The 16246-nt window shown below is 41.4% G+C and overlaps 1 protein-coding gene across 4 annotated transcripts in view; it reads right to left on the bottom strand.

The window, feature by feature from the left end:
• Nucleotides 1–15863, bottom strand: part of TARBP1 (tRNA guanosine 2 -O-methyltransferase TARBP1) — a gene marked incomplete at its 5' end in the record, with an annotated part of 39359 nt that extends 23496 nt beyond the window's left edge. Inside the window, 12 exons of one of the 4 annotated variants that reach the window (XM_082307258.1) lie at nucleotides 2002–2177; nucleotides 2473–2569; nucleotides 4316–4454; nucleotides 6175–6264; nucleotides 7169–7265; nucleotides 8300–8435; nucleotides 9689–9786; nucleotides 11626–11678; nucleotides 12787–12935; nucleotides 13873–13942; nucleotides 14807–14904; nucleotides 15008–15863. In XM_082307258.1, the coding sequence (XP_082163384.1) occupies nucleotides 2002–2177; nucleotides 2473–2569; nucleotides 4316–4454; nucleotides 6175–6264; nucleotides 7169–7265; nucleotides 8300–8435; nucleotides 9689–9786; nucleotides 11626–11678; nucleotides 12787–12935; nucleotides 13873–13942; nucleotides 14807–14904; nucleotides 15008–15863 (2059 nt within the window). Of the gene's footprint in view, nucleotides 1–2001; nucleotides 2178–2472; nucleotides 2570–4315; nucleotides 4455–6174; nucleotides 6265–7168; nucleotides 7266–8169; nucleotides 8269–8299; nucleotides 8436–9688; nucleotides 9787–11625; nucleotides 11679–12786; nucleotides 12936–13872; nucleotides 13943–14806; nucleotides 14905–15007 lie in introns of all 4 variants that reach the window. The other 3 variants (XM_082307259.1, XM_082307261.1, XM_082307260.1) reach the window with 3 other exon arrangements.
• Between the last annotated feature and the right edge of the window lie 383 nt (nucleotides 15864–16246).

Raw genomic sequence — 16246 nt, 5'->3', positions numbered from 1 at the left:
GTAAAACATATTTAACCACAAGCACACTTCAATCTGTGCTTCAAGGGTAAGGGCTAGCTGAAAGCCAAAGAAATAACACATCAGTATGAAACTGGAGTTAAAATAGTCTGCACAACCATCTTGTTTTAAAAATATCAGTCATTAGTTTCAGTATTTAGGAGAGTTACCCAGAGGTTGTATCTGCTGTTTTTTTTCTGGAGTTGACCCTGAGTTACATTTCATGTAGCGAAATTACTATGAAATGGAAGACCTTCAAAAGGTAGAAATATAAAGGGACATATTTCCAGGAGTTCCAAATCTATATTGTACTTACTTTCAATGTTCTCTATTAAAATGGCTCATTGGACTGCATTTCTAATGCTTAATCTGTTTAGAACAAACAGTTTAACTATGTCCGATTATTATCACATTTCATCGTAAGTCTCAAATCACTAAAACATCTTCTGCAGTTAAAATTCAGAGATTCTTCAGGTAAACATGTACGACAGTAAAATCCAATTCGCTACCAGTGGCTCTGTAACACTATCAAATAAATAATTAGCAAAAACTTACTGTTTAAAACAGTGAAGTCTAGCAACAGTACAGACAACAAAACCTGCAGAAAAATGCTGCTGCTTCCAGCATGCGTTGCAGGCATTTCTATCCCCATTGAAGTATTCTTGAATAAAACACTTCTCAATTGTTACTATTTTTGTTTTACAAGCTTAAATTCCTTTCTTCTTCCCTCCCATTTTATCATTTTCCATTTGACAGACAGGACTTTTCACCTCCTGTTTAATCAATGCGGAAACAAAATTTCTGTATTTTAGAGCATTACTCTAATTACAGTCAATTCACAGCTGCGGAAACAAGATTTATTACTTGGCTCTCCTGTGCAGGAGGAAGAAGCGCAAAAACATTGTAGGAAATAACATAAGAAAAGAAATGTAATCCTTGTTTAACTTAACACAAAAAGACATAATATTACAAGTCCAGTTCTGAAAGCCTCTTGAAAGGCTCTACTGACGATGAGCTGTCCTGGAGTACCTATGGGGGCGTCCAAAAGGACGGAGACACTGTGATGCTCAGGTTTGCCATGCCTCAAGAACTCTGTTAGCAGAACTTAGCATGTTAAGTCAGGTATCAAAATTGCCAAGGCGGGAGCGATTGATTATACATCTACATTAGCAAGCACAGCGGCACATAAGGAAGTGATTTACAGAGTTAAATGCTTGATACTAAAAACTTCACATGCGCTCGCACACATTTTGGAAGGTTCTGCTTCAGGCTTGCTCTAGCCTCATGCTGTGGACTGAGTGCACAGTGGCAGCTGGGGCACATCTTCCAGTCTAGTTTCACCTGAAGGAATCCACTCCGGCAGTCAGAGACCACCCCACAATATGAACTTTAAGTCGGAATAATTAGCACTCAGTATTTCAGTCAAACAGCAAAATTCAAGAAGGGGGGTAACTGTATAAAGCACTTTTAAAATTAGGTTAAGCATTTACTTCAGGGCTGCATTTAGACATCTTTATGAAACCTGGATGCAGAACTTGAGAACAGTATGTCTAGCAGGATCACTTTATTCATTCAGGGAAGGCTCTGGCTGAACTGGGAGCAACTAAGCAGGTTAAGCTGGGTTTCTGTACTAACTTCTTTCTGAAGTGTCTAAATGATTTATGGAATCCATAGGTTGGCAAAGAATAGGCCTATAAATATTTGTAATACGGTCACACTGTCCAGATTTTAACTAACTGCTGATCTAATCCTAATGGGTAACAACTCCTTTCCCAGAGGGCTTCCACATTCTCTATTCCCAGTCCTTGGGACACCCTCAGAAGATCCCCTGTAGGATTGGACCCACAGCTCAATTTCGCAACAGATATGCCAGATTGTCAAATTATTACTAGCCTAGAAGTGGTAAATGTAAAAGTTGACAATATAGCCTTAAAACATTAAGTACCTTAGTTTTAGTTAGACTACAATTAATATAAGACACAGTATACTGAAGATATCACTAACCATCTTGTGTATTGGAACATTTTAACGAACGGGTCTGCAATAACTTCAAGAGAAGCTGTAGGCTTTTATCTGTTTTCAGTGTTGGTATGTAAGCATTACTGCCAAGTTTCATCAAGACATCCAGAAGAGGGTTCAAGAAAGCCTCTAGTTCAATCCATTCTATGTTGCTTTTTCCACTACACAAAAACAAAAATTAAAAAGAAAGTCTTCTTCTGAGTATCTGCCTTAAGTGCTGAAGTCACTGATGGAAATAAATAGGACACACGTTTCCAAGTCACTTAAGTATCTTTAGAAATGTTACCCAGTACGTTTGCAGCAAGAGTTGGACAAGGCCTAAGGAACGATCAGGCTCACCGAAAGTCTACAGAGAAAAATGGACAACTTCCTGACTCGATCAGGCTTCTACTGGATCCTTCAGCAGTAGGGGGGTTGAAAAAGAGAGAAATGTAAAATAAGATATTTCATACTTACCTGTATTTTTTCCTCATCTGCTCCACGTCTGCAGCCAACAGAATCACTGTTGCGACAAGCTTAGCTTCAAACCAGTCAGGCATAAAGCAATTTTCTCCTGATTAAAGATATTTTAAGGTTTCCACAGTACTTAAAAAATACCTTCATATTAATTTTTAAAACTTTTGTTTTTATAACATTAAAATAAATTAGTAGTATAACAACAATTAATGGTAACAAGAATATTACTACTAATTTTTTTAATTTCTTTTATCCAGATACAAACTAAACTCAAACACAATTACTTTCCTCTATGCCTCAAAGAGGCTAATCTTATTGGCCTCTATGCTGAAATCAATTTTAGGCAATGTGTTATATTATGTAGTAGCATATATTATGTAGTAGCTCCCAATAGGCTTTTCTATTGCTTTTAAAAATACATTAGCATATTCAAATGAAGTTAACCAAGAACATAATTCCACTATGCTTCCTCAGAAAAACCAGCTGTGATTTTGACCAGCTAAAAGTTATATGAAGAACTGAAACTATTCTGTCACAGGGAAATTAAAAAAAAACTAACTGAAGTTGCTCTTTTCATTGATCTTCTATGCAGGACCACATCATCATACTTATAAAATTGTTTCTTAAATAGTAGTACACATGCTGGTTTTAGGGTTTTTTGACTGGTATATTTTTGGCTTTGGGAATTTAGAAAGCAAAACACACTTTGGAGGTCCAGTTCAAGCAGCTGGACATGGTTGATTTTTTTTTTTTCCTCCGCAGAGCTGCTTATAAGCTAAGACTCAAATTGAACCAGCAAATAACAAACACAACTTTTTAGAAGTGAAACACAGATGTTTGCCATGGAATTACAGATAATGTAGATGAAGGACTAAACAAACATTTCAGGAAGCAGAGATGATCTTCAAAATTTTTAGCAAAGCATAACCTTGGCACATCAATAGACAAAATTTGCTTGCAACTTTTCTAACCATAAGACAATCAAGTGAAGTTTCCTGGGCCGCAGGAAGCTTTTGAAGCTAGTTATCATTAGCTTATTCTGACCTAGTTTTTATATCTCCTATAGGTATAATATTTTAAAAGTGTTCAGTTTTGACTTTTGACATTATAAAGCTATATAAAATTCGCTACGATTGCAGTACTTAAGTAGCAAATAAGTGAGTTACACACAAAAGTTGAAGTATTCAAAAAGTCAATTTGCCATTCCTTTCAATATATCTGAAAGAAAATTCTGCACTGAAGTTATAATAATTTAAAATGTCGCAGTGAACAAAGAAGTCCCTTCAGAACTTATCTGCATATTGATAGAGCACACAAAGAACCTTCTTTGGTTATAATGCGTGGCAGCTCATCTGCTACAAGCAGTCCAAGATCAAAAGAACATCACTATGCAGGAAGGTGTCTAATGAGCTGCCAAGCTGCATAACTATACAGCATCTCTCCCCATAAATGTACTTGGCCATTTTACAAACCTCTGCTGAGAAAGGCTACAGAACCTGTATCTATTTACATTCCCTTGTGCTTTCCTCTGCCCCCATACTCCAGTATTTTCAGGCACTGCTAAAAAAGTAACAAAAGAAATCTAATGGACAAGCATCAGTGCAGCATTAAAACTGAATATTAAGGCTCAATTTCAATTAATACTGCAGGACTGCATTTTATGAAGGAAGACTGGAATTAGAAAATAAAGTTAAAACTTAAGAATTGTGAATACCACAAATTAGGTAGAATTTGAATAGGTAGAATATAAATAAACAGCTCTTGTAAAATCCAAAGGATTTTTGTTATTTTATGGTTAAATTATTTTCAGGTTTTTTTTAATATTAATAAACATTTAACTTACTTTCAGATGCTGGTGTCTTAAGATATTCTCCCACAAGACTGCGTACGTATTGACATAAAGATGATGTCTCTTGATGTTCAAAATCAGAGGTTATTGACTTTCTGAAGCATCTGTCATTCACTTGTAACCAACCGCAAAGCTAAATTAAAACCAGTATGTTACTATATACCCATAACTGCCAGTTCCATAGTGACAATACCAACATAACAGTTCACTAAAGCCCTGTTAAATCTACACTGTGAGAAGTATTAACTGGAGCTACCTTGAGGCTTAGCAGACTATTCCCCTCCAATTAATACAGCTAGAGGTTCTTTCAGAGAGTAATTCAGAGCACCCAAAAAAAGATTATTGGTACAAATATAAGAAAAAAGCCAGCTCTTAAAAATAAGCAAGACTGGTAATATTTCCGTCATGTCAAAAGGGCTTCCTACAGCCAAGTGTTATCTAGTGAGAGCTGCATATTTATTTTTTTAACTTTTATGCCAAAAATCAACAGAATAGGATGAAACGTACAGCATACAGAACAAGAGGACACTATGCAAAAAATCATTTATCATTATATTGCTGTACAACTAATCAAAATTATGGCTATGTATTCAGTTGACTCCAGTATATCCTATACATAAAATGATTTCTTCTTTGAGGCTTTTTCATAGCATTTTGCATCTTGCAAAGACATAAAACATACATCCTTTGGAAATTTAAAATTTACAATCTCACTCTACATCGTAGGCACACTTTTCCGTCTGAGATTACCCTGTTATTCCTGCCAGTGCTGGGTTTAACCAAACAACATGCAAATCAGAGGCAGTTCTTATACAGTTTTTTTGGCCCATATACCGGTCCATTCAGAGAGTCTCAGGATCCACATTATCTCGGACGGTAATTTCAGGACTAAGAGGAAGAGGAAACATGCAGCATACTAGCAGATTATCCCTCTAAAGATAGAACAAGCTTAACAAAATAGTGTTCTTTTCCATCAAATTAAATTTTACAACAGAGAGTTCAGGAGAAATTAGAATGAAGTAACCAAAAAGAGAATATATATATATATGATATACAGAAATAACTGTCTGAAGAATCTGATAAGCAAGAGCAGCTTCAGCTGAGGATGCTACCTCCACCTGGTATCCTTAATAAAAGTAGAGAGAGAAGCCAAAGTCATGGCTGTGTGGCACTCTCTCCATGAAGTTACCAACCATGTAGAGGAGTGAGCATGGATCCCTGATGGGAGAGATTACAGATACTAGTAGAGGCTTATCAATAGTGATTTTAGTTTCGACAATCTTGGCAAAGGATGCAGAAGACCAGGACTGTAACGAACACACAGAAGTCTCTTAAAGGACCAGTATTCAGTGACCACAAGTCTGAGAAAGACCTGATTCTGATTTGCATTTCAATACAGTTACGCCCAACAGCTGCAATACCAAGACGAACTCTAGGAAACACAATGAACTGGGGCATAAAGGCTCTGAAGGAATTAAAAACACCTTCTGCCTCAAGAAAGAGCTTTTTCTTCTGTAGAATTGAGAATTTCTGCACGAAGAAAAAAAAAGTCATATTTTTCTCCCGACCCACCTTACCATCAACCACCTTAGAATTCTTCCACTTCGAATCTGCTGAATAATTTGTTTAGGGTTAACATTAACACCTCTATAGCATTAAAAAAGAAAAAAAAAAAAAAAATCACAGCTTTCAAGTGAAACATAAATCCATCAGGACTCCACATCCAGAAATTCCAGAATGTACCAATGCAAAAGTAGCTAACTATTTAAATATTAAATTAGCAATAATAAATCATGCATCTGTATAGGTATTAAAAAATGTTTGATGAACACAAAACCAGCTTCAGTTCTCACCTCTATCCATAACATAGTATCTCTCCTTAGGGACTCCTCTGGTCTAAGGGACAGAAGAAAGCTTGCAACTTCTGGAAGGGACACTTTCTCCTGAAGAAATTAATCAAGATATAATAGTTGCCAACATAATATACAACAGATAACACCTATACAACAACTCAAGAAGTTTGCTGTCATCTGGCAAAAGTTTCAGAAAAAGAAACTGACTTTTTCCTTTCCATGACAAAGACTCATTTTTGCCTCTTTGGGACCAACTCATCTTTACCAATTCAATTTGCTCAAGTATTAAAATCTATCTGACTATATGATCTATATGACTAGAAGACTATATGACTATAAGATCTATATGACTAGAAGAATAGGGCTATTCACTGATGACACCTTTTAAATGAACGCACATAAATAAGAGTCACTGATAAGCACTACTTCTGTATTTCCAAAAGGAAATTCTGCTCAGACAAGTTTATAGCCATAACACACAAAATGGAAGACCATCTACTTATCTAGAAAGCAAGCATGTTATAAGACAACCAAAACATGAATACTCTGACTATTGAACAATTAAGGTATTGCTATTTCAACATTAATGGTAGTTTTAGCATTCTGGCATTATGAATACTTCTATTCTCTTAGGTATTTCAGAAAAGTCCATTTAGTTTCTATCTGTTAAAATGTGAGTTTATACAGTGGATATCATAATAGGATACTATTTCATAACTACTGCATGAAAACCCTACAAGAAAACATCAACTAAGAAAAGATAATGAAAAAAAATACATCTTATGAAAACCAAAGTTAAAAGAAGCATACCCATACTTCTATAGTACATTTTTTTAAGTAGTCACTAAAAAATTGCAAATCCAGCAAAATCAGTTGTTCCATGTTGTATTTGGCAATTTTTTGAATCCCATTTACCCTGTAAAAGTGTCAGTGTATTTCTATTACACCAGGAATTAAAAAAAAAAAAAAAAACCAACAACAAAACTAAACTCACCACATCTGTCAAATGCATAGCTGTTTGAAGAAGATAGCACTGAGCAGCTCCACGCAACAAAATCTGGTGTGTAATCATAGTACACTGGAGGACATCTCTGGAAAGAGGAAAAATATGCACTGTAGAAAACACACACTGAGGAAGTTAAAACATTTTCATGTATTTGCTAATTATTAACCATTTTCAAATATTAGATTGTATTTAACAAACATATTCTACTCAGTATAACACAATCACTGCCTTATCAGACAGCATACAATCCGGAACCAAGACTACTGGTATAGGTACTTTCAAAAAATATTAAACCTTGGGTAAGCACATACCTGACAAATGAAAAGTGGGTCGGGGGGAGGACCAAAACAAAACCAAAACTAAAGGAACGATCCCCATGATAATACCAGTGCAAACTGTTAATTTAACATTTGCATTTCTGTCAGTAACACATACAGAAATAAAATGTTTGCCATCAAATTCTCACTCTAGCACAAAACTGAAAGAAACATTCAATGCTCTTTTGTCAGCAGAGGTGTGTCTGATTTTTGGGGGTTTGCCTTTTTTTTTTGGTAAATTACTTTTAGCCAATATTCCTTTAACCACCAGTAAGATTTTATTTCAAAGCTCGAATTTAATTAAACTGGAATAATTACTGATTTTTAGTGGCAGATACTTAAGAAACATCAGTGTGATTAAGGACAATACAGATGCCAAGAACTTTTACCTAGCCTTTTATTTACAAGTCTTTCAGTTTTCAATTTTGTGGGCTGTCCTGATATAGCCTCAACTGCCATGAAACAAGGTTTTAATGTAATTAGAAGAAAAGGAAGAAGTTCGATATATATCAGTTAGGAAGTATGGAAGACCAGGGAAAAATGATGCCAAAAAAAGAAGTAATGACAAAGGACTGAAATGCAAAACACTCATTTTTTAAGTCACACAGAGACATAAATACATTGGTTCTTAAATTGCTTTCTTCTGTGAAGTAGACATAAAGGAGAAACAACCTTCCATTCCCATGCACAACCATCACATCCTCCCAGAAGTAACAAACATGAATTAAATCCTGGCTCTCCAGATGTTCAGCACATTTCTTTACAAGAAGTCTGTAAAAACACAATGCAGTGCACAGTTTACCTTAAAGCATGAAGTCCTTCAGTGCCCAATACTTTACACACAGGGATATATGCAAGAGCCATAGAAAGAAACAAAATGGGAACAGCACACCAATGCCTACTTGTCATCTTCTGAATAAATTTTAACAGGAAACTACCTTAAAATAAAAGTAAACAAAACAAACAATCCAGAGTGATTTCTTGTTCTTCAATGCATTTAAATGACACAGACCCCAGCAGGAGAGTGTAACAATCATTTCTGAAAATTAAATGAAAGAGTAATAATTTCCTAATTATTTCAATGAAAAAAGTACATTCCAAAGTCTATCAGTAAGGTAATATGATAAGGAGATAACCACAAATAAACCTAATTTTGGCTTTGCTGATCTGCACTAATCCCCATATTCAGTAATGGAATTTTAACTCTGATCGTTTCAAGTACTAGACAATGCCTTTTGTAAGCTGCTACTCAGTCTGTGTGATGGCAGACCAAGGTACATGGCGATTGAACCAGTTTAATGGATGCTGGCATGGCCAAAGCAAGCCTCAACAAGACACCACAACTACAATTTGTAGAAGCAGGTCACCCAGTCTCAGGGCTGCTAATCACAGACCCTCCATTTTGTGATAAAATATATGCCTTGCGACAGGGCAGAGAAATAGGGCATCTATGGCATTACAGACAGGTAAGGTGTTTCCTACCAGAATATGTGCCCGCAGATACAGGGTACTGAACAGAGCTGGTTCTACTCTTATTTAATCCAATTAGACCAGATATTAAATTCTGGTCTGTCAAAGGTTGTTCCTTCTTTTCAGCCTACACTAACACCAAAATATGGAACAATCTCAGAAATCTTCCTCCATCCAACCTCACGATAAAAGAATCCTTTTCCAGCTTCTGCTTCAGCACTTGGACTGGCTCTTTCCAACGCCTAACTACACAGGTTGTGACTGAAGAAGTCTGGAAGATAGGTCAAAAAAACCCAAACAACCCCAAAACAAAAAACACACACCAAGACACCCCAAAACCCCCAAAACAAACAAACAAAGAACAGTTCTAAAGGTTTTGCTCAGCACAGTATTATCTACACTGACAAATAAAGAAAAAAGAATCTGCAAATACTGTTCATCTTCAGAACTTAGGAGTTTGTTTTTTTAATAAAAAAAAGTAAGTCTGCTTCAATTTGCCCCTAAAACAATTTTGTAGCTTAATGCTGCAGCATCCCTCAAAGCCTCCGAAGACCTCTCTCCTCCCTGGAAACTCCACTGCCACAAGTAGAACTACTCCTTTTTTCTCTCAAGTAATGTAGAAAAATAGTGGTAACTGTTTACATGAGATACGGAAAATAGGTTCATAGCTTTTATTTGGTTTCTTTATTTAAAAAAAGGTAACAGTGAAATTGAAACATACCTTTTTCTTCCTCTGGAAGAAGCATGAAATAAGTAGCCAAAAACTTCTGTAACCTCATTCCCAAAGGAGGACAGGCTCCCATTAACTGACCTGGTGTCCTGTTGGGTTTTAAAACATCAAATAGACAACTGGCATGTTAACACCTACAAGTAGGATTGCCCCTAAACACAAAGAAAGTGCACTGCTGTGGTTAAATCACTGCAGAGACTGCTCCAACAGGCCACAGAGATGGAGTGCACCAGCTTGCGTCCTCCACGTCGCCCAGTATTCCAACAGCACCCAGCAAACACGCAGAAGATGGGGACGGTCACAACAGCACAACTCTCCCTGGCCACCTATAAGCACATGGTGGTGGCACACTCCGACATTCAAGCGCAGCCTCAAGTCAAGTTACCCAGGACTGAGAGTGTCTTACGTTGAGCCCAGAGTAAGAAACATCACTGTCAGTTCAACCCTGTGCCTGCACCCAGAGAACGCCACGGGCCTCCGGGAGCGGGCTGCCAAGGCCCACGGGACAAGATCAGTGGTACGCAGTGGGGATGCAACCAGCCTGATCTGGAGAACAGCAAAGACAAATTACCTACCCAAGTGTGCTACAGAGCCAGGATCTCTCCCTGGAACCGGTTATAAAGTCAGTATAAACAAAACCTCCGACCAGCACAGAAGGTTTTAAGTAAAAACGCAAGAAACACCCCACGAGATCAACGAAGACAACCTGTGTCCTATCAGAAATCTCAGGATCCTGGCTATCAAGGACTAGCATCAGGCAGTCATGAGATTTTACAGTTTTCTCTCATATAGCTTGATGTTAACCGTAACAACTTTGTATATTCTTGGTATACTCAAACATCCGCCCTCCTCTACATATGCCAAAACGTTTCACCAGAAATACAGAAGCTAAGAGAGATGATTATGAAGCATTGATCCAACACAGCTCTAACATACACACCAAAGCACTCAGCACCTGCTTCAACTTCCGACGCCCTACCAGTGCACGTCCATGCAAACCATACTGCAGGCAGCTGACTGAGATGAGAAACACACAACTGCTGCAAGAGCCCAAAAAGGTCACATTTGTCCTGTCACGTTTAGATCAAACAACCTGTTTTGACTATGCTTTATCCAGGTATCCAGAACCACCAAATCCAAACTTATCACCAGCTTGATGAGTGACAGTCACATTCCCCTCCCCAAAAGTGCATAAATAGTTTCAACTTTTCTAGCTGCCCAACGAGGTCAGCCAGTCAAGGCTACTCGAGCATCGTTCTAAACAGAGTTTCAGATTGCCAGCTGAAGCATCCAAGCCACTTCAGCTGGCATAATGCCGAGTGCATACAGTGCATTCATACTTTCCATGCTCTCCATGCAACTAACATAAAGCACTGAATGCCATCAGTACACTGAACGTACAGGAACTGGCAACTCCTCAAACTTTTATCTGTTCTTTATGTATTTACATCAAGGGAGGCCGCTGTCATCTGTCAACCTCAAGTAGTCTCCTGTGAAAACGTATTAATTTCCCAAAAGATAATCAGGCACTGTCAAAAACCTACTTCTATCAGTTATGATGTAGCAACAATTAGAGCAGCCCCTTCTTTCTGTGTGGCCAGAAAATGACAAGATAAATGAATAACTTAGTAAAGTATTTTTTATCATATCTCACTTCATTTCCAAATTGATATTTCAACACCAGGTGTAAAATAGGACCTTGAGGCATCACTATGTTGCTATTACTAGGATAAAATTGAACCCACTTCATCCTACTCACAGCTACCCACCTTTCCTGAAACACTCTTTACCTGCCAGAGTTTAGCAACACCATGTTTGTTAATGTGTCTTCCTTTATCCAAGATTTTACCCACGTACTCTAACCAGTATTATTAGAATACATTTCCCATAATCGATACATTAAAAAAAAAAAATAATCAGTGGCTTACCTGCTATAGAGGGAACTTTCTGAGAGGGCATCCATTAACGGTCCAATAACAAACTGATAAAAGGAAACAAGAACAATGGCTAAATGTACACTCGCAAGGCACTGTTACATAAAGGCTAACCAGCATTATTTCACCAGACTTTAACAGGACAGAGTCAGAAATCAGAGAGCACTCTTGCTAGTAGTAACTAGTGGGAGCAAAAGGAGGCAGAAACTAAAGAGAAGGGGGAGCAGGAGAATAAACCAGCAAAGCAATTTTTTCACTAGGTACATTTCAAAGAGCATTGTGAAAGGTGCAGGCAAATAAGAAATCCTTTTGGGAAACGGCTGGAGAGAAGATATTGAAATACGAAATAAAAGAAAGACCACCACGAGTAGAAAGATTTCGTGTGTTTTAAGGTTGACCGGATTTCAAGTTAGTCATCAAGAGGGTGACTTAGTTTGTATATATTAGAAATGTTAACCTCTGAGGGCAACGCTCCTTCTATGAAGGAGAGAAGGAAGAAATAATAATATAAAATAGATCATTCCTTACTAAGGCGTAGGCTGGTTGGGGAGTCAACCTACCTACACTACTACTAAGTTCAAAAAATTAAGAACTTTAAACTTACAATATTTCTTCCCACATATAGAATATTTTGAACTGTGGCTTTTAATGGGATACAGTAATATACTGATTTTACTACAGAGACATTCACCTCCTCACAGGGTTATCTAGCAATGGATCTTCAAAATCCATCCTTGAGTAGGAGACGCTTGAAGTCTGTTGACCAGGTTTATCAAGACTGTTCAATCAATTAATATTGATCAATAATTTTTGAGAGGTTCAGGGGCTCTGAAAATCTGAAGCATCAATCATCCCCCTGAGAACTTCACTTCCAGTAACAAATTTCAATAAATTGGGAGCTAACACTAATTTGAGAGCGTTAGTTTGAAATACGGGAATGAATGACTGCACTCAAAAATGCATTCCCTCTAGCCTGGCTATTTTTTCAATTATATATTTGACGCCACTACATATATTACTATCACTTGCACAGCTAAATAAGAGGGTACTTGTGTAGAATGTGTCTAATTCCAACACTACTGAGGCAATTAGTGTTAAGATATATTACAAATTAGAGTATCTGTATGTTCTGGCAAATAATAGCAACACCCTTACCTCTGAAAAAGCAAGTGAATTTGGAAGATGCTTTGTTTCATAAAGCTCCAGAAAATGAAGAATGCCTTCCTTCGCCAATGTTTTATTCTCACTCTCGAACATTCGTTTATAGATGCACATGTGCCATGACGGGTGAAACAACCAACAGCCTGTTACAAAAGCACACTCTTCTAAACTGACACAGAAATGACAGTGATACATTAACATACTCTTTATGCAACACCATGTTTTAAGGAAATTCATCAAACTAGCACACAACATATTGACATTCTGGATAACATCATGGACAATACACAAGATATAATAATCTTTTTAAAATAGCTATAAGATTTATAAAAATATCCTGCTAAATTTACAATACAAAAAAAATTATTAACATGGGTTTCAGAACTTACCCCCTGAAGTTTAGTAGTTACAAATTAAAATGACCGACAAATAAAAAAAACACATTCCCTTTTCCTGCAACTCTCCTGGTCCCAACATTGTATTCACCTGCAACACTTTCACATTAATAGTCCTCCCGCTTTACAAAATCTTTGAACTTTAACTTCTAACATCTTGCACTACCTAATTAGATGTGATCCATTATGCCCTACAAAAGATCCCATTACATCTTTCACCATGCTGTCTCAGTGCTCATTTTATTTCTTCTCTCCCCGCTTCCAATGAGGGTTGGGTTTTTTCACCCCTTTTACAGTTGTGCAGGTGACTTGGCTCATAAGACCTACCCTAAGAATGTCTGGTTTTGTTTTATTTTCACATTAGCTTAAGTAAAACAAAACACAGTGGAAAAAGACCATTTAGTTGGCTTTGCCAACAGAAAAAAATATTTCATGATAACCTAATAAGGAATAAGCATATGCTAGAATTTCTTCTTGTTACATCTCAGAGCAGAGCAGCACTGCCTGTCACGTTTGCCAAGCAACCTATGCATGTAGCACATCCACAAGAACTGGAACAGCCATGCAGAAAACAGTTAATCTGAGAAACAAAACATAACAAAAAGCTGCTACTAAAACAGTAAAGAAAAAAGTGTGACTTAACTGCCTAATATTTAGGAGATGTTTCAGAAAAGTTACATCTTACCTTTTTCCTCTGATATAGCATGCTCATACAAACTGTTTAGTTTTGGTAATACTGGCTTTATGACATGGATCTGAAACACAAATCAGATGTAATAGAAGCAGTCAGTTTATATCTCAAACCTAAGAACTGGCACTTAGTCATGGGCAAGAATTTACTATCAACAGTATTAATATAGTAACTGACAATATAACTGCATTTAAATGCACCTGCAATATCTGTGCAACGCATCCCGGCACTTGGCATATAACATTCAATTTTAGGTTAGGACTGAAGAAAAACTGATACTTCTGTGCTACTGTATCATAAGAACTACACTGCCCAATAACCAACCATTCTGTTCATCAAAAGTACAATAAACCAGCACAAATCTCTGAAATTAAACATTCTGGTACATACTGTTTCTCTCAGTTACGGGACAATGATGCACAAATAAAATAGCTACAAGGAGGTACTCGTGACTGCCAGCTAACACCACAATACCACACAACTACGGGAGCCTCAAGTCAGCAGGAATCTTTCTGCCGAGTGCACTGGACGCCGAGCCAAACTCAATCATTTTCATCCAAGGCCGCAAGTGCTTTGCTACACAGATTCCCCTCTACCGAAAAGAGGTGGTTAAGTTGCAAGAGCCTGACGTTGGCTAAGAAAGAGGCTACGCGCTGCCTTGCAATAAGCTGCAATCCAGGTATTTCTTTCTTGGTTCGACCCACTGTTTTAAGCAGAATTATTCCAAGGACAGAGGAGAGTTTTGAATTTATTCCAAATGAGTTACACGCGCCGTGTTTTAAATATTTGAAATGAGAAATAAAAGGATTCCTGTCAAGGCTTGCTCAGGCACCCTCCATCACCGAAACTGGAAATACTTTACTCGACACGAACAGAGTAGCGCACCGCGGCCAAACCGTGACGGGCGCGGATTTCAGGCTGCCCTTACCTGGTTTCCTTCCAGCGTCTCCATTACCAAAATGTAAGTCTCCCAGAACCGCACAAGCTCCTCGTTCCTCTCGGCAGACCACCAGAACAGACTCGCTTCTACCAGGAGGAGAAGAGGTTTCCCGCCGCCGCTCGGCCCGGGCGGGGCCGCGCTCGCCCCCCGCCGCCCCCCGGCCCCCGCCGCCCCCCGGCCCGCCCCTACCGTCTCCGCCGTCCGCGGGGCAGCGCAGCTCGGGGCGCTGCCCGCCGCTCAGGTCCAGGGCTCGCTTCAGCAGGTAGCGGGCCCGCTTGCGGCACAGCCCGTCCCGCTCCGTCAGGCCCTCCTGCACCACCCGCCAGAACCGCGGGCACAGCCGCGCGTCCGGCCCCGGCCCCGGCCCGGGCCCCGGCGGGCCCCGCGGCAGCAGCGCGTCGGCCAAGGCGCTGAGGGCCAGCAGCGCCCGCCCGGCCCGCGGCGGCCCGCCGGCGCCCAGCAGGCCCTCCCAGACGCGCCGCAGGGCCGCCCCGTTGCCGCCCAGCGCCGGCAGCAGCCGCCCGGCCACCAGCGCCGCCGCCGCCTCGCCCTCCCCCTCCTCCCGCACCACCGCCAGCGCCGCCGCCACGCACCGCCCCAGCAGCGCCGGCTCCTCCAGCCGCGGCGCCGCCGCCACCAGCGCCTCCACCGCCGCCTCCGCCCCCGCCCCGGCCCCGCCGCCCGCCGCCAGCTCCGCCAGGGCGTCGCGGGCCAGCCGCGCCGCCAGCGGCGCCCCGCACAGCTGCACGCAGTGCCGCAGCGCGCCCCGCGCCGCCCGCCGCAGCCGCTCCCCGCACGCCCCCCCCCCCGCCGCCGCCTCCCCGCCGCGCAGCAGCGGCCGGCACCGCTCCAGCGCCACCTCCCAGGCCGCCCGCCGCAGCGCCTCGGCCTCCCCCGGCGGCGGCGCGCCGCCCGCGGCCAGGCGCTGGAGCAGGAGGCGCAGCGCCTCCGCCCGCTCGGCGGAGAGCGGGGCGCAGAGGGCCCGCAGCAGCGCGCAGGGGTCCCCGCCGCCGGCCAGCAGCGCGTCGGCCAGCACCACCTCCATCCTGCGGCGGGAGGCAGCGACCGAGGGCGGGGCGGGGAGGGAGGGGAGGGGAGCGCCGCGCCTGCGCGGGCGGCGGCGGGCGGGGCTCCGGGCGGCGGCGGCGGCGGGTCCCTGCGCGGCGCTGAGGGAGGCGGCGGGCGGCGGGAAGCGAGGCGGGCGCCTGAGGCGCGGCGCTGCCGCCCGCCCGCCCGGGCGGGTGTGCGAGGGGCGGGGGGAAGGGCAGGCGCCGTGGGTCGGTGGTAGAAGTCGCGGGAGCGTCGTGGCCGCCGCGGCGGGGCTGGGGAGAAGGCGCCTGGGAAGCCGCGGGTGCTGGGGCGGGGTGGTGCCGTGGGCCCCGCAGGGCTGCGGGCGTCCCTTGGCGGCTGAGCGCAGCTCGGTCGCCG

This window comes from Platalea leucorodia (assembly GCF_965183815.1).
Source record: "Platalea leucorodia genome assembly, chromosome: 3".
Taxonomy (NCBI): Eukaryota; Metazoa; Chordata; class Aves; order Pelecaniformes; family Threskiornithidae; genus Platalea; species Platalea leucorodia.
This window is presented reverse-complemented; position numbering and strand designations above follow the sequence as displayed.